Source organism: Meriones unguiculatus, assembly GCF_030254825.1.
Source record: "Meriones unguiculatus strain TT.TT164.6M chromosome Y unlocalized genomic scaffold, Bangor_MerUng_6.1 ChrY_unordered_Scaffold_23, whole genome shotgun sequence".
In the NCBI taxonomy this organism is placed as follows: Eukaryota; Metazoa; Chordata; class Mammalia; order Rodentia; family Muridae; genus Meriones; species Meriones unguiculatus.
In genome coordinates, this window is record NW_026843709.1 from 2,771 (window position 1) to 28,971 (window position 26,201).

General features: G+C 40.3%; 1 protein-coding gene across 1 annotated transcript in view; it reads left to right on the forward strand.

Annotated features, from left to right (window-relative positions):
* Positions 1-203: 203 nt before the first annotated feature.
* Positions 204-26,201, forward strand: part of LOC110542587 (transcription initiation factor TFIID subunit 1-like) — a 36,109-nt gene continuing 10,111 nt past the window's right edge. Inside the window, 19 exon segments of the mRNA XM_060376811.1 lie at positions 204-358; positions 1,847-2,078; positions 2,679-2,793; positions 2,932-3,045; positions 7,627-7,749; positions 9,204-9,445; positions 11,008-11,190; positions 11,192-11,227; positions 11,630-11,848; positions 12,385-12,592; positions 14,886-15,062; positions 15,934-16,061; positions 16,162-16,269; positions 16,366-16,539; positions 17,377-17,550; positions 18,075-18,179; positions 24,198-24,398; positions 24,533-24,674; positions 25,009-25,139. Of these exon segments, the coding sequence (XP_060232794.1) occupies positions 204-358; positions 1,847-2,078; positions 2,679-2,793; positions 2,932-3,045; positions 7,627-7,749; positions 9,204-9,445; positions 11,008-11,190; positions 11,192-11,227; positions 11,630-11,848; positions 12,385-12,592; positions 14,886-15,062; positions 15,934-16,061; positions 16,162-16,269; positions 16,366-16,539; positions 17,377-17,550; positions 18,075-18,179; positions 24,198-24,398; positions 24,533-24,674; positions 25,009-25,139 (2,967 nt within the window).

Here is a 26,201-nt window from a genome sequence, read left to right on the forward strand (position 1 = left end):
CAGGTTCCCAACCGCCTGCACTCTTCCACCCCTAGTCTCCTGACACACTGCCCTCCGCCTCAGGCCCACGCCCAAGTCTCACATCATCCAAGAGGCTTTCACTCTCCAGCTGCCCTGATCTACTGATGTTGCCAAACGGGAAGCCTGTTAAAGTAAATGGGTCTCCTCCATCGGAATCGCCATCACCATCTGTGTCTGACATGATGGCGGCAGGTGGGCCGACACCCGTCACGTTCAGCCGCACAGCACAGCACAGCCTGGCTCCACGGGCCGGAAACAAATACTTCAGTCGCAGGAAAGTGACTCGTTCATGTCTGACGTATCATATCCTTCCGGAAAGTGAAAAGAAAAAACCGGAGTGAGCTGGCTGTCCTTCGAGATCAGAGACTAAGGTGCCCTACTTCACTGTTTGTGATTGGCCCACCCAAACTGTCGAAAACCTTCAGGTTGCTAGGGTAACAACGGCAGATTTTCCTCCAATAGGAACGAAGTTCTAACGGCTCATGACTTTTGCCCCCTGGAAACTTCGGGTCATAGGTTACAAGACCCGGAAGGAAGGATTCGAAACAGGATTTTCTGGATCGGGCCATTTTTCCAAAGGAAAAATGCTTTGATTTGTGCTAGAGGTAGGATTGCTACGTACTTATTCTGAATTTACATTTTTCCAGAGAAAAATGTGGAGCTTAGCATAGCGAGCGACCAAAGCTTCGACATTCACAACCTATAACAATTTCATACCTTTTTTTTTTTTTTTTTTTTTTTTTTTTCTGAGCATTAGTGGACAAGGTGCTAGGTTTCGTTCCTGGCACCAACCAAAACAGATAGATGATAGATATTACAAAAACTGAGAGATGATAGATATTACTCCCTCCCCCATACACTTCCTGCCATTCGCTCTCCAGCTGTTTCTATCCTATCTCCAAAACAGATAGATGATAGATATTACAAAAACTGATAGATAGATGATAGATATTATTCCCACCCCCATACACGAGAGGGAACTTCGGGTCATAGGTTACAAGACCCGGAAGGAAGGATTCGAAAAAGGATCAGTTTTTGTAATATCTATCATCTATCTGTTTTGGTTGGAAAAATGGCCCGATCCAGAAAATCCTTTTTCGAATCCTTCCTTCCGGGTCTTGTAACCTATGACCCGAAGTTCCCTCTCGTGTATGGGGGTGGGAATAATATCTATCATCTATCTATCAGTTTTTGTAATATCTATCATCTATCTGTTTTGGAGATAGGATAGAAACAGCTGGAGAGCGAATGGCAGGAAGTGTATGGGGGAGGGAGTAATATCTATCATCTCTCAGTTTTTGTAATATCTATCATCTATCTGTTTTGGTTGGTGCCAGGAACGAAACCTAGCACCTTGTCCACTAATGCTCAGAAAAAAAAAAAAAAAAAAAAAAAAAAAAGGTATGAAATTGTTATAGGTTGTGAATGTCGAAGCTTTGGTCGCTCGCTATGCTAAGCTCCACATTTTTCTCTGGAAAAATGTAAATTCAGAATAAGTACGTAGCAATCCTACCTCTAGCACAAATCAAAGCATTTTTCCTTTGGAAAAATGGCCCGATCCAGAAAATCCTGTTTCGAATCCTTCCTTCCGGGTCTTGTAACCTATGACCCGAAGTTTCCAGGGGGCAAAAGTCATGAGCCGTTAGAACTTCGTTCCTATTGGAGGAAAATCTGCCGTTGTTACCCTAGCAACCTGAAGGTTTTCGACAGTTTGGGTGGGCCAATCACAAACAGTGAAGTAGGGCACCTTAGTCTCTGATCTCGAAGGACAGCCAGCTCACTCCGGTTTTTTCTTTTCACTTTCCGGAAGGATATGATACGTCAGACATGAACGAGTCACTTTCCTGCGACTGAAGTATTTGTTTCCGGCCCGTGGAGCCAGGCTGTGCTGTGCTGTGCGGCTGAACGTGACGGGTGTCGGCCCACCTGCCGCCATCATGTCAGACACAGATGGTGATGGCGATTCCGATGGAGGAGACCCATTTACTTTAACAGGCTTCCCGTTTGGCAACATCAGTAGATCAGGGCAGCTGGAGAGTGAAAGCCTCTTGGATGATGTGAGACTTGGGCGTGGGCCTGAGGCGGAGGGCAGTGTGTCAGGAGACTAGGGGTGGAAGAGTGCAGGCGGTTGGGAACCTGTAGTAGTAGAGGGAGTTTTAGCCCATTCTGGGGACACAGAGGATCCGCCTTCTCTTGGGTTTGGGGAACACTGGAGGGAGAGGCGGTGTTCAACTCTGAGGAAAAACAGGGAGAAAAGAGGGTAACAGTTAAGTGCCTTTCATTGCCGCTGAGGTTTTGTTTGAACCTAACGGTCTGCTTGCCTGGTTGGAAAATTAATAGATAAACCTAGTAGACCTCTCAGAACCGCTACTGGGTAAGATCCTCCTTGAAGACGGTTAGAACTATGTTTTTCTGCCTTTTGCTGATCTGGAATTATTACAAAGCCAGGACTATGGATGGAACCTATCTTGTTTGGATCTGGAATGTTTGGAATTCATGGATTTCCTACACAGTTTTTGAACATGATGTTTCTTGGGCACGTTGTGGAATAATTTCTCAAATGGATTTGTGACTTTGTTATAAGCAAGGGAAATAGATCTCATGTAGGACCTTCAGGTTTATTGTTAATTTTGACTCTTGGGCTGTCCCTTTTTCAGGAGTGTCAGAAACATGTGGCAGGCTTGGGGGCTTTGGGCCTGGGCAGCCACATCACTGAACTCACGGTGAATGAAGAATTGGCTGAGACTGACGGTGCCTTGGTAAATGATGAAGGTGAAGTGTGGATTGTGGGGAGTATTGTGTGAGTCTGGGAGGAGGCTAGCTATTGTACACTCCCTTTTAAGTGGGGACCAGCTAAGAAAGTGATAACTAGTTGCTTTTTCTTGAGTATTCTCTGTTTTTTATCCATAGGGTGTAATAGGAGTAGAGAAGATGCTGTGGACTATTCAGACATCAATGAGGTGGCAGTAGATGAAAGCCAAAGATACCAGCATACAACGAGGAGCTTGCAACGCCTTTGCCAAGGTCTCTCAACATAGATAGCCCTGCTTGTTCTGGAACTTACTATATATATTGCCATATGGTCCTGGGGTGGTAGAGTTCCACCTGCCTTTGTTTCCTAAGTGCTGGGATTAAAGATTCCCAGCATTCTTTAATGTTGTGAAATTGGTGGTGTAGTGCATTTTTCTCCTGTATAAGTCTGTTTTGGGCTCTAACTTCTATACTTGATTTCTGTCATTGTACTTGACTCCTATACATGTGCTCTGTCTGCTGTTGCCATTGTCAGTTCAGTTCCAGGTAGTAGGTATCCGCTTTCACCAAACTCAGGCCTTTCTTTTTGTAATGTTCAGTCTCAAATTGTTGATTAATGACAAGGATGATGAGGATTTAATGTAAATTCAGAATAAGTACGTAGCAATCCTACCTCTAGCACAAATCAAAGCATTTTTCTTCTAATATGTTTAAGTCCCTGTAGGTTTGAGATACTATTCTTAGATTCTCTTCAAAGTTAGAGATTAAAACAACCCCATTCTTTGTCATTAAAGAGTTTGTAGATTAAGAAGGATTGAGTTTGCAATCTCATGTCAGTGAGAAAATGTATTTTGGCTCAAATCATTCTGCTACTAATTCTGTTTTTTTTTTGTTGTTGTTGTTTGTTTGTTTGTTTGTTTGTTTGTTTCCAAGACAGGAATTCCCTGTGTATCCCTGGCTGTCCTGGAACTTGCTCTGTAGACCAGGCTGTCCTTGAAGTTACAAAGCTCCCCCTGCCTCCTTGAGTGATGGGATCAAAGTGGCATGTGCCACTATGCCCTGCTATTGAGCAGATTTTTGAAAGGAAAAACACTTTCAGCGGAGACCACCCAGCATTTCTGTTTTCTTTTGTTTTGGGATAGGGTGTTATGTTTCACAAGCTGGCCTCAAGCTTCCTATATAGCTGAGAATGACTTCAGGGGTTGGTTCTCCTGCTCCTGTGCCCTTTATGTTGGGATTAAAGACTTAGTGACTCAGACATTTGTTGTAAAGATATGACTTGTCTAGAGATTTGAGAGGATGAGAAATAAGAAAGTAATGGTGAATCCAGATGTGGTGACTCTAACCAGCACCCTAAAGGCAGAGGCAGAGAGGCAGAGAGAGGAGAGAGAGGCAGAGGCAGAGGCAGAGGCAGAGGAGGATGGATCTCTGTAAGTCTGACACCAACCTGGTGGTCTACATACTGAGTTCCAGGTTAGTCAGAGCTACTTAGTGAAACCCTGTCCCAATCAAACACGTAAGAATTAGCAGGTAGCGTTTGCTGTTTTGAGACAGGGTCTGGTCACATTGTGCAGCTGGCAGGCCTGGAACTTACTAGGTAGACAGACTGGCCTGGAATTCACAGTGTTTTATTTGCTTCAGCCTCCCATGTGTTGGGATTAAAGATATGTGAGTATCAGGCCTCAGCAGGCTTTTTTTGTTTATTTGTTTTTGTTTTGTTTTAAGAAATGAGAAACATACTGCTAAGTGGGAAAAACCAAGAGTCAAACATTTTGTAGCTTCTTTATGTATATATATTATTTGAGACTTGGTGCCATAATAAGTTGCTGGCTAACATGATTGTTAAATACTGTAGTAGAATGAAAAGAATATATTTCAGATTCAGAACGCTAAAGATTCTAATCCTAACTCCGTATTTCAATTATTATATGACATTTGAATTTTTCACTTGGAGTAAGTTTTCTTCTGCAACCAATAAAATTGTTAATGCTTTGGGAAATTTAAACTTTTGTTGACATGATGGAAAAGCATCTAGTAACCTCCGCCATCCCCAGCCCACCCCATAAAAAAGAGCCTTGATAACCTGACTGGAAAGGTCCTCTTAGGTAGCCACGTTGTGGAAAAATTATAGAAATAAGGTAAGTCAGGGCAAAATACATCTTTTTAGATTAAAATTAGTGGGGTGGGAAGCAGAGGAGGTGGATTTGGCTCAGCCTCTATTTTTTGTTATTTTATATTTTAATTTTGTGTGTGTGTGTGTGTGTGTGTGTGTGTGTGTCTGTATGGAAGCAAATGAGCCAACACATGTACAGCTTAAAAGAATCAGTTCTTCTGTCATGTGGGCCCTGGTTATCAACCTCAGGATTAGTTTTAGGATTAGTGGTAGGCACCTTTACCCACTGAGCCATCCTGCCAGCTCCCTTTGGAGCTTTTTGGTTGCTGTCTTGAGGGAGGATGTCATATAATTTAGACTGGTATGTAGTTAAGGATGGTCTTGAACACCTAACCATCCAGCCTCTCACTCCCAAGTGTTGAGATTACAGGCATGTTCCACCGTACTGGCTAGTAAGGGTGATGGTTGGAGAAGGGAAATATTTAGAATAAAAGAATATTTGGGCAGGTGAGGTAGTGGATGCTTGTAATCCCAATACTTAGGCTACAGGTGACTTTATGTCAAAACATTAAATACAGAATGTGGGGGGCTGGAGAGAGGACTCAGGAGTTAAGAGCTCTCTTCCAGGGGTTCTAAGTTTAACTTCCAGTAACCATATGTTAATTTACGACCAGCTATAATGGGGTCCAATGCCCTCTTCTGGTGTACAGATGTACATGCAGACAAAGCACCCATATGTATAAAATATATTAACAGACCTTTACCCAGTTGTGGTAGTGCTCACCTTTAATCATCCCAGCAGTTGGGAGGCAGAGGCAAGTGCATCTCTGCTACACTAACTCCAGAACCGTCTGTATAGCATAAAAATGTGTTATGCAGGCATAAAACTATGCAAACAGACAAGAAGACACGTTTCCTATGGGAATCAGCTTCCTGGAAGTCCCTAGCAAGAACCCTAACATGGCCATCTAAGCCAAAAGACATATTTTAAGTCCCACGCTTATTTGGTTACATGACTGGAATTGATGAGCTCCTTTTTTGCTGTTTCTCTATGATTCTTGAAACAGTACAATTAACTATTCAAGGAAACATTTCTAATAGATCACTAAAAGCTTTAGCAAATAAGAGTAGAAGGAAAATAAAATTTTAGGAGAGGTAATAAATCAGATTCAGCATCGGGAATTGCTTGTGGAATAAACCAAACATTGTAGGTGGTAAAAGGACAAGAGTTTTAGGGCTTTCTAAAGAAAATGTTTAATCAGGATCTGATAGGATAAATGCTCTGGATATTCCCGCTGCAGTAAAGCTACTACAAAACCATTACCTACCACAGGTATTTATGATGAGGCAGAAAGAAAATAGGCAAACATAGGAGGTCAAAAAGTTTTGTATTATACTATAAAGTTTTACGGACAGGCTAGTTCAAGCATCTTATCTAAGGAAAGGTTGTAAATCTTTAGCTGACCTAGTTCGGATGATTATTAACAACCCCTAAGTAACTAACAATAAACTACGTAAACAGACCACAAGTTTAACAAGCCCCTGGCCCTCTACTCACTAAATTGGCAAACAAGCCACTAGTTCTATGTTTGCTCCGCTTATGAGGCTGTTAGGCCAAGATTTTTGGCAGACACTGCTTCTACCAGGTTACTCTTTCAGTTAAAATATAAACTTTGTAAATGTTCCGGGGGATATGTCAACTTTAAGGTGCTTCTTTGTAAGATTACTATAAAAGTGTTGGCTTGACTTCAGTAAAGCACAGAAGATCCAAACCAATACCACCTGATGTGGGTCTGACTGTCATTTCGCCTCTCTGTGCCTTCCTGATAGCCGAATTCTCTGATTTTCCCGCGGTCACGGGGCACCCGAGGGGCCCGGTCCTCGGCACGTCTTTTTTTGTTCAAGGCCCACCTCATGTACAGAGCAAGTTCCAAGACAACCAGGACTAATTAGAATCCTTGTCTTGAAAAACCAAAACAAGGGAGCTGGAGAGATGCCTCAGTGGTTAAGAACACTAGCTTCCAAATGGACCTGAGTTCAATTCCTAGCAAACACATGGCAGCTCACAGCTGTCTGTAACTCCAGTCCCATGTTTTCTGTCATGTTCATTCCAAGGCATGTAGAATTAAGTTAATTATTTAAATAGAAAAGAAAAACAAAACATGTTGTTCACCACCAATTATTGAATATTGCCAGTAGTTAAAACAGTGAAAAGAATGATCAGCTACGACTGATAGACAAAATGAAAAAAAAAAAAAATGTATCAAGGACTTGGGAACTGCGAAGAAAATCTAGTTTTTTGTTTGTTTTTTGTTTTTATTTTTTTTTAAACTGGGAGAGAATATTCAACTAGATTGAACAATGGAAAACAAAACCTAGTATTAAAAGGAAACAGTTTCAGACAGTTCCTGGAAGCTCTCATACCCTATGTAAAAATGAATATTTGGCTATACAATATCTTCCTCAAAACAGAGGCTATATCTTCTCTATTGTTTTTATGTTTTGTTGGTTTGATTTTTGAGATGCGTTTTTACTATGTGACCCTTTTTGGCCTCAAACTGAGATCTACCTGCTTCTGCCTCCTTTGTGCTGAGGATAAAGGCAAGTGGCACACACACACACACACACACAACTATTTGTGTATTCTTAAAGGGTTCATAATACTTCTGTGACGTTTTAAATTCTTGAGGGTTGAAGGGAGCTCCAGGGTATTATATAGCATTCTTCCACCTTCGTTTTAGCAGATTATGAAGAAGATGACTATGATGCTGACTGTGAAGATATTGATGGCAAGTTGATGCGTCTGCCTCCTCCACCCCCAGGACCAGTGATGACAGAGAAGGACCAAGATGGTAGTACTGGTGGTAAATAAAAATGGTCTACTTTCCTTTTAGGAAAGAGTTTCTGTTCATAAAATCAGGCTTTTGGCATGTTTAAGGGGCTTAAAATACATTATGGAAGGATGGGGCTTAGAGAATAATTATATATTGTCAAATGATGATATTGAATAGAAGTTTTCCTTTTAAAACGTTCAGTAACAGACAGTCAAGTAAATTAACCTGCTGCTTCTCAAGTTAAGCTGCTCATCACAGTTACCTAGATACCTGGTTCTTCTGCAGTGTTTGATTCAGAAGTGTTTCCAAAGAATCTTATTTTTAGACTGGTTCTTACTATGAAGCCCCTCATTGATATTTGTATAGTAGGCCATACTGCCTTCAAACCTATAGTAGCAACGTGTTTCTTAGTGCTGGGATTACACGTCTGAGCTACCACCTTCTTTGTTCCACCAAGTCTTTCTAATGCCACTGAATTATGCACTTGTATTTGGAACTTACATGTTTTGAAAAAACAAAACAAAACAAAACAACAACAACAACTTTAAATCTGGGCATGGTAGTGTATAGTGTACACTTATGTTCCTGTACTCTGAAGGCAGGAGGATGACTGCTATTTTGAGGCTTCCTAGGACTATGTAACAAAGCACTGTCTCAAAAATCAAGCTTCTGGAATGCAGAATCACTCATATTCAGAATTTTCAAAGATTGTCATGGTATTGAGCTGTCATTTCACCATTCTTATCCCTGTAACGGTGTTATTTCTGTCATAGGGGAGACAATAGAAAAAGAACCACTTCTTTTTTGTTGTTCTTTTGGTTTTTGGGTTGTTTTGTTTGGTTTGGTTTGGTTTGGTTTTGAAACAGAGCCTCACTGTGTATTGGTGGCTGGCCTTGAACTCACAGAGATTTACTTGCCTCTGTCCTGAGTGCTGGGATCAAAAGTTTATGCCCTGATGCCCAGCATTGGTCTTTTGTATTTTGAGCTTAGATTAACCTAAATTCCTCTAGTTGGAACTTTGAGCCATTTTCTTCAGTAAATTTAGTAGATAATTCAGAGTAAATGTTATTTAACTTCATGTATAGCCTTTATTTTTTTGTTATTATGTGGGGTTTAATGTTCTCCATCTGATAGATCTCTGAAATGAACATAACAGGGCCTGCTTAATGTGAAGTATCAATATAATTTCACAATTAATCACAATATTGGGCACAGTATTGGTCATTAGTGGAAAGTAGTAAATGTAGCGATACTGTTTGTTTCCTCTCATCACAAGTCTAGGGTACCAGGTCCTAGGTGAGTTGGGGATGGTGGGAAATGACAAGTTGGATGTGTTTCCTGGCCTGCATAATAGCAATCAGGGTCCTTGGAACTATATCCCCTGTCACAGAGCCATGCCTAGTAGCTTAGAAGTGGTTGTTGGCTGATTTTGAAGAACTGTGTTCACAGGTACATGCCAAAGGAGTTTCTCTTCCTTTTTGCAGTGTCTGAAGGTGGAGAAGACATTATCTTGCCCTCCATCATTGCCCCTTCCTCTTTGGCCTCAGAGAGTGTGCACTTCAGTAGTTCCTCTGACTCAGGATATGAGATGGGAGCTCAGGAAACAACACAGGCAGAATCTGAGGATGGAAAGCTGACTCTACCTTTGGCTGAGATTATGCAGCATGATGCCACCAAGCTGTTGCCACGTGTCACAGAAATTTTCCCCGAGTTTAAGCCTGGAAAGGTACTTTGCATGGAGAAAGTCCATAGTGAAAACTGACTTTTTTCAGAGTCCAAGTTCTGTAGTTATAATGCTGAATATACAGTGAATGAGATTTAATGATATTCTTACTCAGTGGCAGCTAATTATTTAAATAGGAACTTCTTATGCTATAATAGGTCATTTTTTGAAATTGTAGGTATTCATAGGAAATGTGAGTTAGAATGTTTGCATTTACCATCCAGCAAAAAGAAAAAAAGAAAAAAAGAAACAAAAAACAAAAACAAACAAACAAAAAAAACAACAAGCACGTCCTGTTGCCAAATGTGACTGTGAATGCCTTTAATCCCAACTTGAGAGGTAGAGGCCAGTGGGTCTCCATGACATGTAGGCCAGATTGTTCTATGTAGAGAGTTCCAGGACAGCTAACGCCTGTCTCAAACAACAACAACAACAACAACAAAGTTGGCCTGTTAGTGGCTGGTGACATGGTTCATTGGTTAAAGATACTTGCATGCATGTCTGAGGGTCTCCTTAGATCCCAAAAATTTTTCAGAGAGAACCAACTCTTGACCACCACACGTGTATTATGGCATGGACACCTGCCCGCGCGCGCGCGCGCGCGCACACACACACACACACACACATTAATTCATGGCTATTAAAATAAATTTCCTGATAGAACAAAAAGTATACCAAGTGTCATAGTTATTGTTCTGTTGCTAAGAAGAGACATAATGAGCAATGCAACTCATAACAGAAGGTGCTTAATTGGATGCTTGCTTCCAGTTTCAGAGGGTTAATCCATGACCATTATGTCAGGGAGTACAATGGCATCTAAGCAGTAGCTGAGAGCCTATGTCTGGATCTGCAGGCAGAGAGAGCTTGAGACTGGGTCTCGCCTGGACTTCAGAAACCTCAAAGTCCACCCCCAGTGATACACTTTCTCCAATGAGGCCCACCCTTTAATCCTTCCCCAAAAGATTCACTAACTAGGAACACAACATTCAAATGTTTGAGACTGTGGGTTCTATTCTCTTTCAACCATCACATCAAACTGAGCCGTGTAGACCTTTGACCCCAGCTACTAGGACGCTCAGACAGGAGGATCATAAGTTCAAGGCTTCCTGGGCTTCAGAGTGAGTTTGAGAACAACTGAGCAGCTTAGTGAGACTCTGTCTCAAAAAGCTGAAGACTAGCCAGGTAAGGTGGTACATGCCTTTAAACATAGGCAGAGGCAAGTAGATCTCTAAGTTTGAGGCCAGCCTGTTCTACATAGAAATTCCAGGCCAACGCTGCATAGAGAGACCCTGTCTTAGAAAACAAAAATAAAACAAAGCTAAAGATTGGGAATGTAGCTTAGTGGTAGAAAGCAAGTCCCTAGGATCAAATCCCAGTACCACCAGTCCCACCCTCATCAAGAAAAAGGAAAAAGAAAAAGAAGGAAAAACTGTCCTTTTCAGGGACAACATGTTTTGTGGTCTGAACTTAGCCCTCCTTCATTTTTCTGTCCTGCAACTGAATAGGCCACTTGAGAGTTTTTCAGATACTGAATCTCGGACATGCTAGTATATTCTGTGTTCTAGGTGTTACGCTTTTTACCGCTTTTTGGACCAGGGAATAATGTCCCATCTGTTTGGAGGCATGCACAGAGAAAGAGGAAAAGGAAGCACCGAGAACTTATAAGACAGAAAGAGCAGATCCAGGAGGAGTGCTCAGTAGAATTAGAAGTCAACCAGAAACCTCTCTGGAAATAGGACTACGCTCCACCCCTCCCTTGCAGAGCAATGTCTCTCTGATGATGAAGTAGGCAAAGCAGACATGGGATTAAAGTGCACAAGGGAATATGTAGAAAGCTCTCTCATTTATGTCAAAGTTGGAACTAACACTTTAGCATTAAGAGGGCTTTTTTGCTAATTATCAGTGAGTAATTATGAGTTAAATCCAGTGGTCTCACCTTCCCTGTTGTAACAAAATATTTGGTGAGTAAGGAAAGGCAGGATAGATGATGATACTTTGCTAAATACAAAACTATGACTCATGGACAGAACATGCCAGGATGTACCTCACAGTCTAATCAGGTAAAATTCTTGCGCCAGGGATCATCCTTGTGGTTCTTCTAAGTCTCCTTATAATTATTAATTCTCTGTAGACTTAGGTCCTTTGGTACAGGAAACCCCCACCTCAACATCTTTGACTCTGTTACAGATCACAATGATGGCTCCTGTGAAGTCCAAGCTTTCACAGTCAACTGGAGACACTGATAAAGTGATGGATACCAAACCAAGAGTGGCAGAATGGCGTTATGGACCTGCCCGGCTGTGGTACGATATGCTAGGTGTCCCTGAAGATGGCAGTGGGTTTGACTATGGCTTCAAAATGAGGAAGATTGAATATGAAGCTACAACAAAAGGCAACCAGATGAAGGTAATCAACTCCGGTATATGAGAGGATTCAGTGTGTTCACAAGGGTTTTATCATTTCTACAAACTTCTCAGCTGGGAACTTCTATGGTAGAGTCTTTAGTAGAAGATTTACACAGTAGGGCATATGATCTTATAACTAGGCCCGATTTTAAGGATTATCTTTTTGAAATGGGTGCTGTTCCAAAGTAGCAGTTGGAGAGGGGGCAGATATAATTTTTCTGTATAAAGTAATTTGCACAAGTAAAACCTCTTTTTTTGTTCTGTGCTGGAGATTGATCCCAGGGTCTTGCACATGCCAGACAAGTGCTCTACCACTGGGCTATTCCCAGTCCTTGGCTTTTGAAACAAGGTTTCACTGTGTATCCTGGACTGACCTCAGATTTGGAATTCTCCTTTTAGTTTTCCAAGTGCCAGGAGTGCAGGTATTGGACACTAACCCTGGAAAAGCACCACTTGTAACATCTCATGAATCATTTAGGATCTGGTTGTGAACTTTGATCAGTACTGGTTGATTTATTTTTCTTTCTACTTGTACAGAAATTAAGGACACTTGATGAAAGCGATGGCATTGATCTCCTGGCAGATGAAAACTTCCTAATGGTGACACAACTGCATTGGGAAGATGATATCATCTGGGATGGGGAGGATGTCAAACACAAAGGAACAAAACCTCAGCGTGCAAGTATGGCAGGCTGGATTCCTTCCAGAAAGACCAGGAATATGATGGCTTACAATGTTCAGCAAGGTGTGTTTCTGTGCTGGCACTATCTACCACACAGTTCTTCATCTCAGTCATCATAAAAGTGTTTGTTAAACACTTTTAGGCTGCTGAGGGATAGTGAAATGCTTGAAATCTCATGCCTGATTTTAAAAATAATCGTTCAGGAAGGCAATTTATCATTTTATAATTTTTTTCTCAACCCGGTTAAAATAAAGAATACTTTTTTAGTTGGGCAGTTACTGGCACATGCTGTTGATCCCAGCACTAGGGAGGCAGAGGCAGGTTGAACTCTGTAAGTTGAGGTCAGCCTGGGCTACAGAGTGAGTTCTGGGATAACCAGGGCTACACGGAAAAACCAACCAACCAAAAAAAAAAAACAAAACAAAACAAAACAAAACAAAACAAAAAAAAAAAGCCAGACAAAAGCAACCCTCCATTGCCCATGCACACACAGACACACACACTCACAAATGTGCTGAACAGTATGAAAGCAGTGTCAGAAAGGAAAAGTCTGGTGTTCTAAAGATTATTAGTTACGTTAATTTTTTTTTTTTATATTTTGTTTTCTGCATGTATATGGTTAACTTTAATTACTTGATTCATGTTGAGATGACGTCTTTCTTTTTTAACTGAAGCTGACACTGTGTAGCCCAGGCTGTTGTCTTTAACCTCACCATCTTTCCAGTTCACACTTCCCAAGTACTATGATTACAGGTGTTTGTTGTCATGCCTGTTGTGAGTCAGTGTTATAATGCTGTTTGGTTGTTTTGTTTTTTGTTTTTGTGTTGTTTTTGATAGGGTTGCTGTATAGACCAAGAACTACCAGAGATCCATCTGACTCTGTCTCCTGAGTGCTGTGGTGGTGTTGTTTTTGGAGACAGGGTCTTGCCTATCTTGTATCCCAGATTAGTATCAGATTTGCTGCATTCTTCCTGCCTCGGCCTCACAAGTGCTGGGAATACATGTGTAAGCCACCACATCCAGCTATATATTCTGTGGTTTTTCTCTTGCTTTTTATTTTTCATTTTATTTATTTATTTATTTATTTATTTATTTATTTTTGGTTGTTGTTGGTGTAGTCCTGGCTGTCCCGGAACCTTATATGTGTAGAATAGGCTGGCCTGTAACTTAGAGAGATCTGCCTGCCACTGCCTCCCAAGGGTTGGGATTAAAGTTGTATGCCACCTTAAATTTTAAAATATTGTGGAACGGTGATTCTCTCCAGTTCTATTTAAATACTTTATGGGTTGCATATATACTTGAGACATCAAGTCTTGCTGTGGATCCCTGGCTGCCCTTCTTTCCCCCATCTCTGCTTCCTATGTTCTGAGATAAAGTGAGAATTCTGCCACACCCAAGTCAGTTACATAGTATACTTACTCTACTTTTTTGTTGTGTTTTGGGGACAGGGTTTATTTGTGTAGCCATAGCTTTCCTGGAGCTCACTCTGAAGACCAGGATGGCCTCTAACACACAGAAATCTACCTGCCTCTGCTTCCCAGAGTAATGGGATCACAGGCATACACCATTGCACCTGTGATCTCTCTGTCTGTCACTTTCTCTTTCTCTCTCCCCCCCCTCTCTCTTTCTCTCTCTTTCCTTGAGACAAAGTCTTGCCATGATTCACTGCTTGACCTCACTCTATCTCTGCTTCCCAAATTCTAGGATCAGAGGAGAGTGCTACCACCCCAAGACAGCTACATTGTATTTTTGATACAAGATCTTGATGTGTAGCCAGTCATGCCTCAAGCTCACATTTTCTCAGTCTCTGTGGGCATAGTATTTGTATTTTGTGCATAAAATTCTTAGAAATGAATTTTTTTACTTACCAATAATTGCTTTATTTGCTAATATAGTTTAAAAACAGTATTTATCACCATAATTTTTAATAATTTATTTTTGTGCATTTGAGTTTTGCCTGTATATGAATGTTTGTATAATAGGGTGTCAGATCCCCTGGAACTGGAGTAATAGTATTTAAAGCTATCATATGGGGGCTGGGAATTGATCCTAGGTCCTCTGGAAAAGCAGCCAGTGTTCTTAACTCCAGCTCCTCACCATAATTATTTAGATAGCCCCTTAGTAAGTAGGCTGTTTAATTATTATAAATAATATTGCAATGAATATTTTATCTGCACTGGTTTCTGTCAGTGAGATATACATGATCTCTGATAGATTCATCTTGATTAGCTATATGAATAAATGCACTAATTAGTCCTTTTTCTGTTTTCTAGGATCATGACTGAAAGAAGCAGTAATGTTTTGTTTGTTGACTGTGTTTTGTCTGTGAACTGTTTTATCTTCTTGTTTTGGCCAGGTTTTGCAGCCACAGTGGATGATGATAAACCTTGGTACTCCATTTTCCCCACTGATAATGAAGATTTAGTATATGGACGTTGGGAGGACAATATCATTTGGGATGCTCAGGCCATGCCAAGGATTTTGGAGCCTCCTGTCTTGACACTTGATCCCAATGATGAGAACTTGATTTTGGGTATGTTGATGTTAGAAGCCAGTGTTCTGTTATATTTGACATTGTACTTAATTAATGTCAAAGGGCAAGAAGAAATAAAAAAAACTGAGAGAAGACAAAAACTGGGAACTGTTAGGTGATGGTTTTTTAGAAAGAAGAGTTGTAGCTGCCAGTTTCTAGTGTATGAGTATTGTTTAGGAAAAACAGGAATGTTGAAAATTGTATCTTTTAAGATATCATCAGCCATGGCTGGGCAGTGGTGGCAAGCATCCTAAATGCCAGCACTTGGGAGCAGAGATGCAGGTGAATCCCCGAGTTCAAGGCCAGCCTGGTCTACATAGTGAGTTCCAGGACAGCCAGGACTACATAGGTAAACTGTCTCAAAACCAACCAACCAAACAAACAAAAACCATCAGACATTTACTTTCACTGGAGTGAATTTCCGTGTTTAAGTAGTCTGGAAGTGGAGTTAGAGATCTCTTAGAAAATCCACAGCTATCAGTGGGAAAGATGAACTGGGACCCGGTAGCATGGATCCAGTTATTTAAGAAGCCAAGGCAAGAAGACTGTAAGTTCGAGGCTACAGAGTGTGTTCCAGGGCAGAATTGGCAACTTAGTGAGATTCTGTCTTAAACTTTTGCAAAAAGAGGTCAAGAGAGTTGAAGATACAGATCATTTAAAGAGTCCTTGCCCAGCCTGTATAATACCTTAGTTTCATTCCTTAGTATAGCTCATAAGAATGAAGGAAAGGGCATCAAAAAAGGGAAGAAAAAGAGGTAAAGGAAGAGGAGGAAAGAAAGAAAATGAGCATTTAGGAAAGCAAGGAAGAGGAGAAAAGAAAATGAGCCTTTTGGGATAGTAATTCCAAAGTAATTTCTTGTTATAACCTCAGAAATCCCCGATGAGAAGCAAGATGCTACTTCTAATTCCTGTTCCAAGGCAAGTAAGAAAGAATCACCTCTGAAGAAGAGTCGAAGAATCTTAGGAAAATCAAAAGTCACTAAGGAAGAGCCACAGCAGGTTGGTGGAAAAAAAAAAAAAAAAAGACTTGGTATTTAGAAGAACAAAGAAAGGTATTAGGAAAGGGTAGTCTGATGATGCTTATTTGATCTGTCATTAGAACATGTCTCAGCCAGAAGTGAAAGATCCATGGAATCTCTCCAATGATGAATATTACTATCCCAAGCAACAAGGTCTTCAGGGCACTTTTGGAGGGAATATTATCCAGGTACAAAAAGCTGCTTTGGTTTTGATGGAGGATATGGGTAAATACTGCTTGGGAAGGAGTTAGTATTTGCTTTTAACTCTCATGTTTCCTGTTTAGCACTCAATTCCAGCTCTAGAATTACAGCAGCCCTTCTTTCCCACCCACATGGGAGCCGTCAAACTCCGGCAGTTCCATCGCCCACCTCTAAAAAAGTACTCCTTTGGGGCATTATCTCAGCCTGGTCCACACTCAGTCCAGTCTTTGCTGAAGCACATCAAAAAGAAGGCAAAGGTATAATTGACTCCTGGTTAGAAGAAAAGGTCTACAAGATAATTGGGGTACAGATGGGGGGCTATAATGGATATTGGATTATATTAGGGAATTGTTTGTCTTCTCAGATGTGATAGTTTCGTTTTGGTTATGCAGAAGAATATGCTTATTCTTAGAAGATACATATGGTTATACTTAAGGACAAAATATATCAGCGTTCAAAACTGATTTAGCAAATTCTGTAGAAAATTTTCAGATAAAGAGGAAAAATGTTTAAGGAGTGAAATAAAAGATATTCAGAGTACTAGTCTTCGAGTTTTAGTGGTATGTTTAAAAGTTTCCACAATGAAATTGTAAAAAATGTCATACAAAGAATGTTTTGGAGAAGACTGACAGTTACTCCACTGAAGGACTATTCACTCTGCTCAGATGTTGGCCATAGTTCCTCAGTATCCAAGTGAGCTCCATAGTAAGGGGAACAGAGACTGTCTCTGACAAGAACTTAGTGGCTGGCTCTTTTACCATATCCCCTGAGAGGGTAGCAGCCTTGCAAGGACACAAATGAAGACAATGCAGACAGTCCTGATGAGATGAAAGCTAGGATCAGATTGAAGGGTAGGAGCACCTCCCCTATCAGCAGACTTGAGGAGGGGCATGGCAGGGGATGACGGAGGGAGGGTGGGATTGGGAGGTAATAAGGGAGGAGGCTACAGCTGGGATATAAAGTGAGTGAGAGTAATTAATATAAAAAATAATTTTAAAATGAGAATGTTTTGGTATTATCTCAGATTGGATGATAACAGTGTGTGTAGTTTATCTTCCTGTGAGAATAGGCTGTTTTGTCTTCATTCTATACAGATGAGAGAAAAAGAGAGGCAAGCCTCAGGTGGTGGAGAGATGTTTTTTATGCGCACACCTCAGGACCTCACAGGCAAAGATGGTGACCTTATACTTGCAGAATACAGTGAGGAAAATGGACCATTAATGATGCAAGTTGGCATGGCAACCAAGATAAAAAACTACTATAAACGAGTGAGACTTTATTCCTATATATATATATATATATATATATATATATATACATACATATATATGTATGTATATATATATATATATTTATGATTTTTGTGGGTGTATGTTTAAAAATACTCATTTATTTTATGTGCGTGAGTGTTTTGCTGCACAAATGTATGTATGTGCACTACATATGTGTGCCCGGGGCCTTGGGAGGCCAGAAGAGTATGTCAGTCCCCTGGAACTGGAAGTGTAGATGGTTATAAGCAACCATTTGAGTGCTGAGAACCACACCTGGGGCCTCTCCAAGAACAAGTGTTCCTCAACTTGGAGCCATCCCTCCAAGCCCTGAATGTTTGTTATCAATATACCTAATTAGGTTTGTAGTGATAATCTGTGAACATATATTTTGCTGTATATATATTTTGGGGAGAAAGGAGGGGTATGTCTTGTTAATAGCCAATGCTACCCTTTTGGAAGATTACATGAACCTTTATTAATTTTATTATGTGAGTCTAACTGAGTTTCTATGTTTCTTCTAGAAACCTGGAAAAGATCCTGGAGCCCCATGTTGCAAATATGGAGAAACTGTTTATTGCCACACATCTCCTTTCCTGGGCTCCCTTCATCCTGGCCACTTACTGCAGGTGAAGAATTCTTTCCTGTCTTTATTCTCTCCTAAAGAATTGACAGATTATTTCAGCAAGTATACTGAAAGAGAAAAGATATTGCTCGACTGAAATAATGTTTATGTATTACATATAAGGTAGTATTATCCACTGGAGGTGATTGTGGGTATGAAGTTACGCACCCTTAATCTCAGCACTTGCGTGCGAGGCAGAATGTGAGACAAGTGTGGTCCACATATTGAGTTCCAGGTCATCCAGGGCCATGCCCCCAAAAGTGGAGGGGTCTGGAGAGATGACTAAGCAGATAAGAGCATTGGCTTCTCATGAAGTTTGATTTCCCAGCACCTACAAGGCAGCTCACAAACAATTTTAACTCTACTTTCAGGAGATCTGACCCTTCTGCTAGTCTCCTTGGCTACTTTATCCATGTGGTGCAGACATGGATGAAGACAAAACACCCATACATTTTTAAAAATTTTTAAAAGATTTAAAAGTAAAATATTAGTGTAATAGACTGGACATAAAGGACAGGAGGATCAGAAGTTCAGGGGATCATCCTTGACTGTGTAGCAAGTCTGAAGGCAGTCTGGTATATAGGAAACTTTGTCTCAAAAAACAAAACCAGCAAAATAGAAATATTAGTATGACTTAAAAATTAAGACAAACTTTTTTTCTTGAAAGTAGCTCTCTGTGTTGTTTTAGATTTTTAGTCTAAATATATAATGGTGAGGATTTTTATTGTTTGATTTGTGGGGGTTTTCTGTTTTCTGTGTGTCTGTGTCTGTGTCTGTGTCTGTGTCTGTGTCTGTGTCTGTGTGTGTGGCTTTTTTGACCTAGTATCTTACTGTCTAGCACAGGCTGACCTGAAATTTATCCTGTAGCCTGGAATGGCCTCAAGCTTCAGGCAATCCTCAGCCATGTGAGTGCTGGGATTGCATGTGGGCTAATATAAAACAATTTTGGAAATACACACTGGCCAGGGTGGTAACGGTGGTAGTGGTGGCACAGTCCTTTAACTCCAGCACTCGGGAGGCAAAAGTGGGCTAATCTCCGAGTTTGAGGTCACACTGGCTGGTCTACAGAGCGAGTTCCAGGGTAATCAGGGCTGCTGCTAGTGGTGCCTGTTTGTAATCCCAGTACTAGTATGTCACAGGCATGAGGACAAAGAGTTTCAGTCGAGCCTTGGCTATAGAGCAAGACCATGTCCCCAAAATGAAAAAAATAAAATAAAAAATCAAAAGCCAAAATCACACCAGCAAGTATATATAGAATTAATGTAGGTGATAGCAGTTTTAAATTCTTTGTGTGAAATTAGTTTGATTGAGGGACTAGGGATGTTGCTCAGTGGTAGAATGTTTACCTAGCTTATTCGAGGCCTACCATTCGAGGGTTTGTGCCTACCACTGGCACGTTTTGGTGATAAATAATTATGGACATTGTTAATACTGAGCCATACTTGAATGTTATGGACTTGCCTAAGTAAAGTGCTACTTTCTGTGCTTTCTACTGAAGATTATAGTGAGGTCCTTTGGTAATGGCTTTGAAAAAGCATGATGGAGGTCCACAAATTATGTGGGACAGTCTCCAGAACTGCCCCCCGTTTCATTTCTCATGCCAATCTTTTCCTTTCTTTTTTTCTCTCTCTTTCTTTTTTTGAGACAGAGATTTATTCTGTGGTTTAGAAGTGGCCACGAACTTGGCATATAGACAAATCTGGCCTTATACTTGTAGCAGTGCCCCTAGTTCAGTCTCCCAAGTGATAGGATTGATTACAGGTGTGATAGGATTTAGGTGTGTGGCAGTGTCCACAGCAATCTCAATGGGGCATTCCTTTTTCCTTGCATCTTACTTATTTATTTCACTGTTACTATTGCTAGCGCGTGTGGGCCTGTAAAGTTCCTTTTTAATCATTTCCTTCTAGGTTAGTGGGGCCAGACTGTGCTGGAGGATTAAACCTGGAGCCTTGTGTATGCAAAGCAATTTATCTACTACCGAGTCACACCCTTAGCCCCTCTCAGCAGATTCTGATTATTGTTGGCTTTCCTATTACTGTACTTTTCTTTGTTGGTTTTTAAACAACCCTACTCTTAAGTGACTATATTTATAATTTCTTTTTTTGCACTCTTTATTTGTTTGTGTGATGGAAGTTGGAGGACAACCCGCAGGAGTCTTATCATATGGTTCTACCATCTGGGTCTTAAGGATTGAATTCAGGTTTAATTTTGTTGGCAAGGGCTATTACCTGCTGAATACTTGATGGCTCCTTTTGTTTATTTATTTTTTCATTCCTTTGAGATGAGAGTCTCATCGGGCACAGTGGCACACACTATGTAATCCTAGCACTCAGGGAGGCAGAGGCAAGCGGATCTCTGTGAGTTTGAGACCATCCTGGTCTACAAAGCGAGTCCAGGACATAAAAGGCTACACAGAGAAACGGTCTTGAAAAACAAGAGAAGGAGGAGGAGGACGAGGAGATGAGAGTCTTATGAGAACAGGCTGGCCTTCAACTCCTGCTACCTTTTCCAGTACTTCCCAAGTGCTGGGATTATAGGTGTGTTCCATCACTACAATGCCTAACTTACTTTTGTAGTGTGTGGGTATGTGTGTGAGTGTATGGATACATGTGCATGCAGAGGTCAGCTGGATCTTTTGCTTTTGTGTTTCTTCAAAATATCACACAAATGGCCCTGATGGACTGACTTTGAGGGATTTGTAAACCTCTGTCTAAAATTTCAGAATCCACGTCTCCATCATCTGCACCGTTCTCAGCATCATCTTCATAGTTTCCATAGAACAGCTACTTAGACTCTGTGCACTGAATAGCTTTCCCAGTCCAATGTTCCAACTTCCCCAAAACACACAAGAGTCAGGTATTTCACAGCAATAGCTTATGATCCTGGTGCCAGGTTCTGTCTCAAGATTTCTGTGATAGAGTACCATGACATACCAGTATTTACATGGTGAAAAGAGAGAACTGAATCATGCAAGTGGTCTACTTGACTTATACATGTACTGTGCTAACATACATGTGCCCACACATCTGTACATGTACACATACCTATACTCTCTAAAGGAATGAAAAATGTAATTAAAAATTGGAAGATGATTTACTATCTTTTGTAATTCTCTCTACAATGAATGTTTATTTTAATTTCTCAGTCACGTGGTGGTGGCGCATGCCTTGAATGATGGAACTTAAGAGGCAGAGGCAGGTGGATCTGTGAGTTGGAGGCCAGTCTGTTCTACAGAGCTAGTTCTGGGATAGACAGGAATACACACAGAAACTTTGTCTCAAAACCTCCCTGCCAAAAAAGAATTACAAATGTCCACTAATGTAAAAATCTCCCTTTTTAGTGTTCATTAGTAGGATTTTTTTTTTTTTTATTAGTTTTTGTTGTTGTATCTGTGCGAGGGTGTCAGACCCCCTGGAACTGGAGTTACAGAAAGTTGTGAGCTGCTGTGTGGGTGTTGGTAATTGAACTTGGGTCCTCTGGAAAATCAGCAAGTGCTCTTAACCACTGAGCCATCCCTCCAACCCTCATTATTAGGACTTTAAAACAATTTAATTTTATGCTGTGTGGTGGTGATCACAACTTAATCCGGTCATTCAGAAGGAGGAGGCAGGTGGATCTCTGTGACTTTGAGCTTGGTCTACAGAGTAAATTCCAGGATGCCCAGCACTGTTACACAGGAAAATCCTGTTTTGATAAAAAGCAAAAAAAAAAAAAAAAAAAAAAAAAAAAAACAAAACAAAACAAAAAAACAAAAAAAATAAAACCAGACAAACAAAAAGTAGTATCTGTGTATGCACGCATAGGAGTTCACCTGTGCAGATAGAAGAGGATGTGTCTGATTCCTTGCATCTAAAATTATGGGTATTTTCAAGCTGTCAGATGTGCATGTTGAGATTAGAACTCCAGGCCTCAAGACAGAGCATCTAGTTTCTGTGTCTCTGTCAAATATTTCTGTACAATTGCACTTTTGTGTTTTTGTTTGTTGTGCCCTCTTAGCAGACATACTTTGCTTCATTGTTTTTTTAATTAATTAACTAATGTATGAGAAAATCTTCTGAAGCCAGTTATGGTGTTAGCATGCTGTAATCCTATTCAACAGTCGGAGTGATACAGGAAAATTGCCTTGTTTTTAAGTCTTTTTTGGCTTCTGTGAGACCATATCCTCCTAAGTTATTTTGTCATCACATCTTGTGAGTGAGGCTGTAGGATAGGAGAATATTACCATGTTAATTATGAAGCTCTTCAAAGCAGACCTGTGGAATATACGCATTTTGAGTGTCCTGCATTTTGCAGCTAGGAAAACTTAAGCTCAGAAACTTTGACTTGTGTGACTTCATACAGTGTCCAGCAAAGGCTGTTTCTTCTGAATCTGAATACCTTTTTTGAGTCAAGAACTCTCTCATATAGCCTGTGTTGCCTCAGACTTGCTATGTAGCCATCAAGGATGACCTTGAACTTCTGATACTATTGCAAGAGCTGGGATTATGGGTATGGGTTATAATGCCTTTTCTCTAGCACCATTAATTAATTAATTAATTTGTGTGAGTGTGTGTGTGTTTGCGCTATCTGCACGTGTGGAAGCCAGAGCCGGAGGTCAGTGTTGGTTGCATTCCTGTATTACCTACTATCTTATTTTTTGAGATGACATCAACTCTCATAGATCTCAGGGTTCATAGCTCTTCCTAAGCTGGCAGGCTAGCAGGATTAGAGGACCTTCTTGTCTCCACTGTTCCTCTTCCTTCCACCACTGGGATAATAGGCTTATGCCTCTGTGCTAGCTTTTTTTTATGTGAGAGCTGGGGATGTAAACTCATGTTCTTACACTTGTACAACAAGCACTTGACCCACTGAACTATCTCTCTGCCACATTTTTTTTCTTTTTTGTTTTCCTCATTCAACCATGCTAGTCTCAAATTTACTAATGTAGTCAAAGCTGGCTTTGAAGCATAATCTTTCTGGATTTCTTTTGTTGTTGTTGTTGTTATAATTAGAATAGTGACAATTTATTACTATTATTTGTATTACATATGCAAGAAAGTAAATTTTTCCATAATTTTGATGAAAGACAGAGAAAAGAAGTCCAAGAACTAGGGACAAAGACAGAAACAGCAGACATTAGGCTATCAGTAACTGACAAAACATCAAAGACATACTAGCAATGGTACTCAGCCCCACAAAAACAGAATAAAAAATTGTAAAGAATTTACAGTAATAATAAACTGTAAAATAATAAATTGTGAAAATTCATTTACAAAGCTTTTCTTTAAAAAAAGAAACAAAATTAAAAAGTCATGGTTTATGGATATGGTTTTTCACATTTTTAGGAGACCAACTCTCAGAGCAAACTTCCTATTCTGACTTTTACAATCTTTCTGCCACCTCTTCATAATTATCCCTAAGCCTATTGTTTTATAATCTCAAAACTGATTTACAAAGAATTTTAAAACAAAGCATAGACATTTTTATCCTAAGCAACTTGAACACAGTATCCATCAAATTCAGCTCAATTTATGACTATGAATTTCAGTGAATATATATATATATATATTTAATTTTGTTCTTTTCTTATCAGTTACATTTTACCTAAATCTAGCATTACAGAATATCCCACTGTGCCTAGCTTTGACTCATTTTTTTTTTTCTTGAGAGACAATCTCCTGCCTGGAATTTACAATGTAGCCCAGGATGGCCCTGAACCTCCTGCCTCCCACTCCAGAATGTTGGATTTCCAGCATCCATTGCCATTTCTGGCGCTATTTTTAAAAAGGTTTTCTTTCTTTTTGTCTGTTAGATTCTAAAACAAAAAACACAAACAAACAAAAAAAAAACATAACAAAAAATAAACGGTAAGTCAAAAATATTAAAAATAATCTTGTTTTATATATCCCATGTATTTTGCTTAATTTATTGTATAGACTTTAGATCAATGATCTATATAGAAGCAAATTCTCTCCATTTTCAATAGTTGGCTGAATTTTCTAGAGCTTCTCTGTAAATGAGTTTTGTGGTTTACTTTCATTAGGCATTTGAGAACAACCTTTTTCGTGCCCCAATTTATCTTCATGAGATGCCAGAGACTGACTTCCTGATCATTCAAACAAGGCAGGGCTATTATATTCGAGAAGTAATGGATATTTTTGTGGTGGGCCAGCAGTGTCCCTTGTTGGAAGTTCCTGGTCCTAACTCCAAACGGGCCAATACACACATGCGAGAGTTTCTGCAGGTAAGGTGGGAGTTGTGCTAAGAGGCATGTGCTAATAGGAAGATGAAAACACATCTGTGCTTAGTTGGGGGGAAGGGAACCCGGTAAGGACTTTTGTCCTTTATCTAGTAAAATGTATTTGGCTCACTGGACAGGTTTTTATTTACCGCCTCTTTTGGAAGAGTAAAGATAGTCCACGGAGGATCCGGATGGAAGATATAAAGAAAGCCTTTCCTTCACATCCAGAAAGCAGCATCCGGAAGAGACTAAAGCTCTGTGCTGACTTCAAACGTACAGGTCATCAGTGTGACTACTTGTCTTCTCCAATGCTCTCATAATCCCAAAGACTTTCAGTTAAAATAAGTCATTGCTAATAGAATAGAAATTGCTGGCTGTCAAAATGAGAAGGTGCCAAATCTTGTCACTGGAGGCCTTGATTTTTTTTTTGATAATTTGATGCTAATTGGTTACTAATAAAGTCCATTTTTATATCTGTATGTCTTACATAAGATATAAGCAGGATGTTTGTTGACTAGGCATATCTAGGGCACTTCTTGGTTCAGTGTCTGTTTACTCTACTATTGCTTTTGGGTCTTTAGTATTCAGAACAGTTTCCCTGTATCTTTTCCAGGGATGAATTCAAACTGGTGGGTGCTGAAGTCTGATTTTCGTTTACCAATGGAAGAGGAGATCAGAGCTATGGTATCACCAGAACAGTGCTGTGCTTATTATAGCATGAGAGCTGCAGAGCAGAGACTAAAGGTGAGGCTGTTCCTGATAGGAACTGCTCATGTTCATATTTCTTTTCAAAGAGATAAAAGAGAATACTGTAGTCATGATAGCTACTAGATTAGTTCCAGTTAGTCAACAATTTAAACTGCATGAGGTACTTTCTGTGAGCATGGACTCTAAGGAAAGCTACAGTGTAGCTAAGTGTCAGTGGGAGGCTCAGTGAAGGAGTTAACTGCCTTGTCTTAAAAATGATAGTCTATTCATTTGAGTTGTATCTCTTCTGTAAAACAAGCCGGGACCTGTCTTCTCTGATTCCCAGGTTGGCAGAGAAGATAGCTGGAAGTGTGGTTTAGAGATGCACATCATATAAATCTGTCTTAATTAGGGTTTGTATTGCTGTCTTACACAGGAAAACATTGGGGTTATCTTACAGTTTTAGAGGTTTAATCCATTATCATCAATGACAGGAAGCACAGTGGCATGCAGCCAGATTGGTGCTACAGAGATGGAAGGAAGTTCCAAATCCAGATTGACAGGCCACAGGAAGAGAGCATTTGAGACCTCCAAGGCCACCCACACTGACACACTTCTTCCAACAAGGCCACATCCCCCAATAGCGATCCTATGGAGGACATTTTCATTGAAATCACTGCAAAGCCAAAACAGAAAAAGGGCAACTGAAAATTTCTGTAGTTAGGATTTTAGGTTGTTTACTTTTTAAATGGGCCCTAACTATCCACATGTCCACATAAGTTTCTTTGAAACTTTTGTCGTGGGGGGAGACCTGGAGAGATGGCTCAGTGGTTAAGAGCACTGGCTGCTTTCCCAGAGTACCCAGGTTCAATACCCAGGACCCACATGGCAGCTCACAACTCTCTGTAACTCCAGTTCCATAGGATCCAACACCTTCACACAGACATATGTGCAGGTAAAACACCAATTCACATAAAATGAAAAAAAAAAATAGATCATTTAAAACGAAATTCCAAAAAACCAAACTTGTTGTTTGAGCCCAGGTCCTTGCACATGCCAGGCAAGCATTCTACCATTGAACTGTTTCCCTAGTGCATCAAAATTCCTTGGAATTTGGCA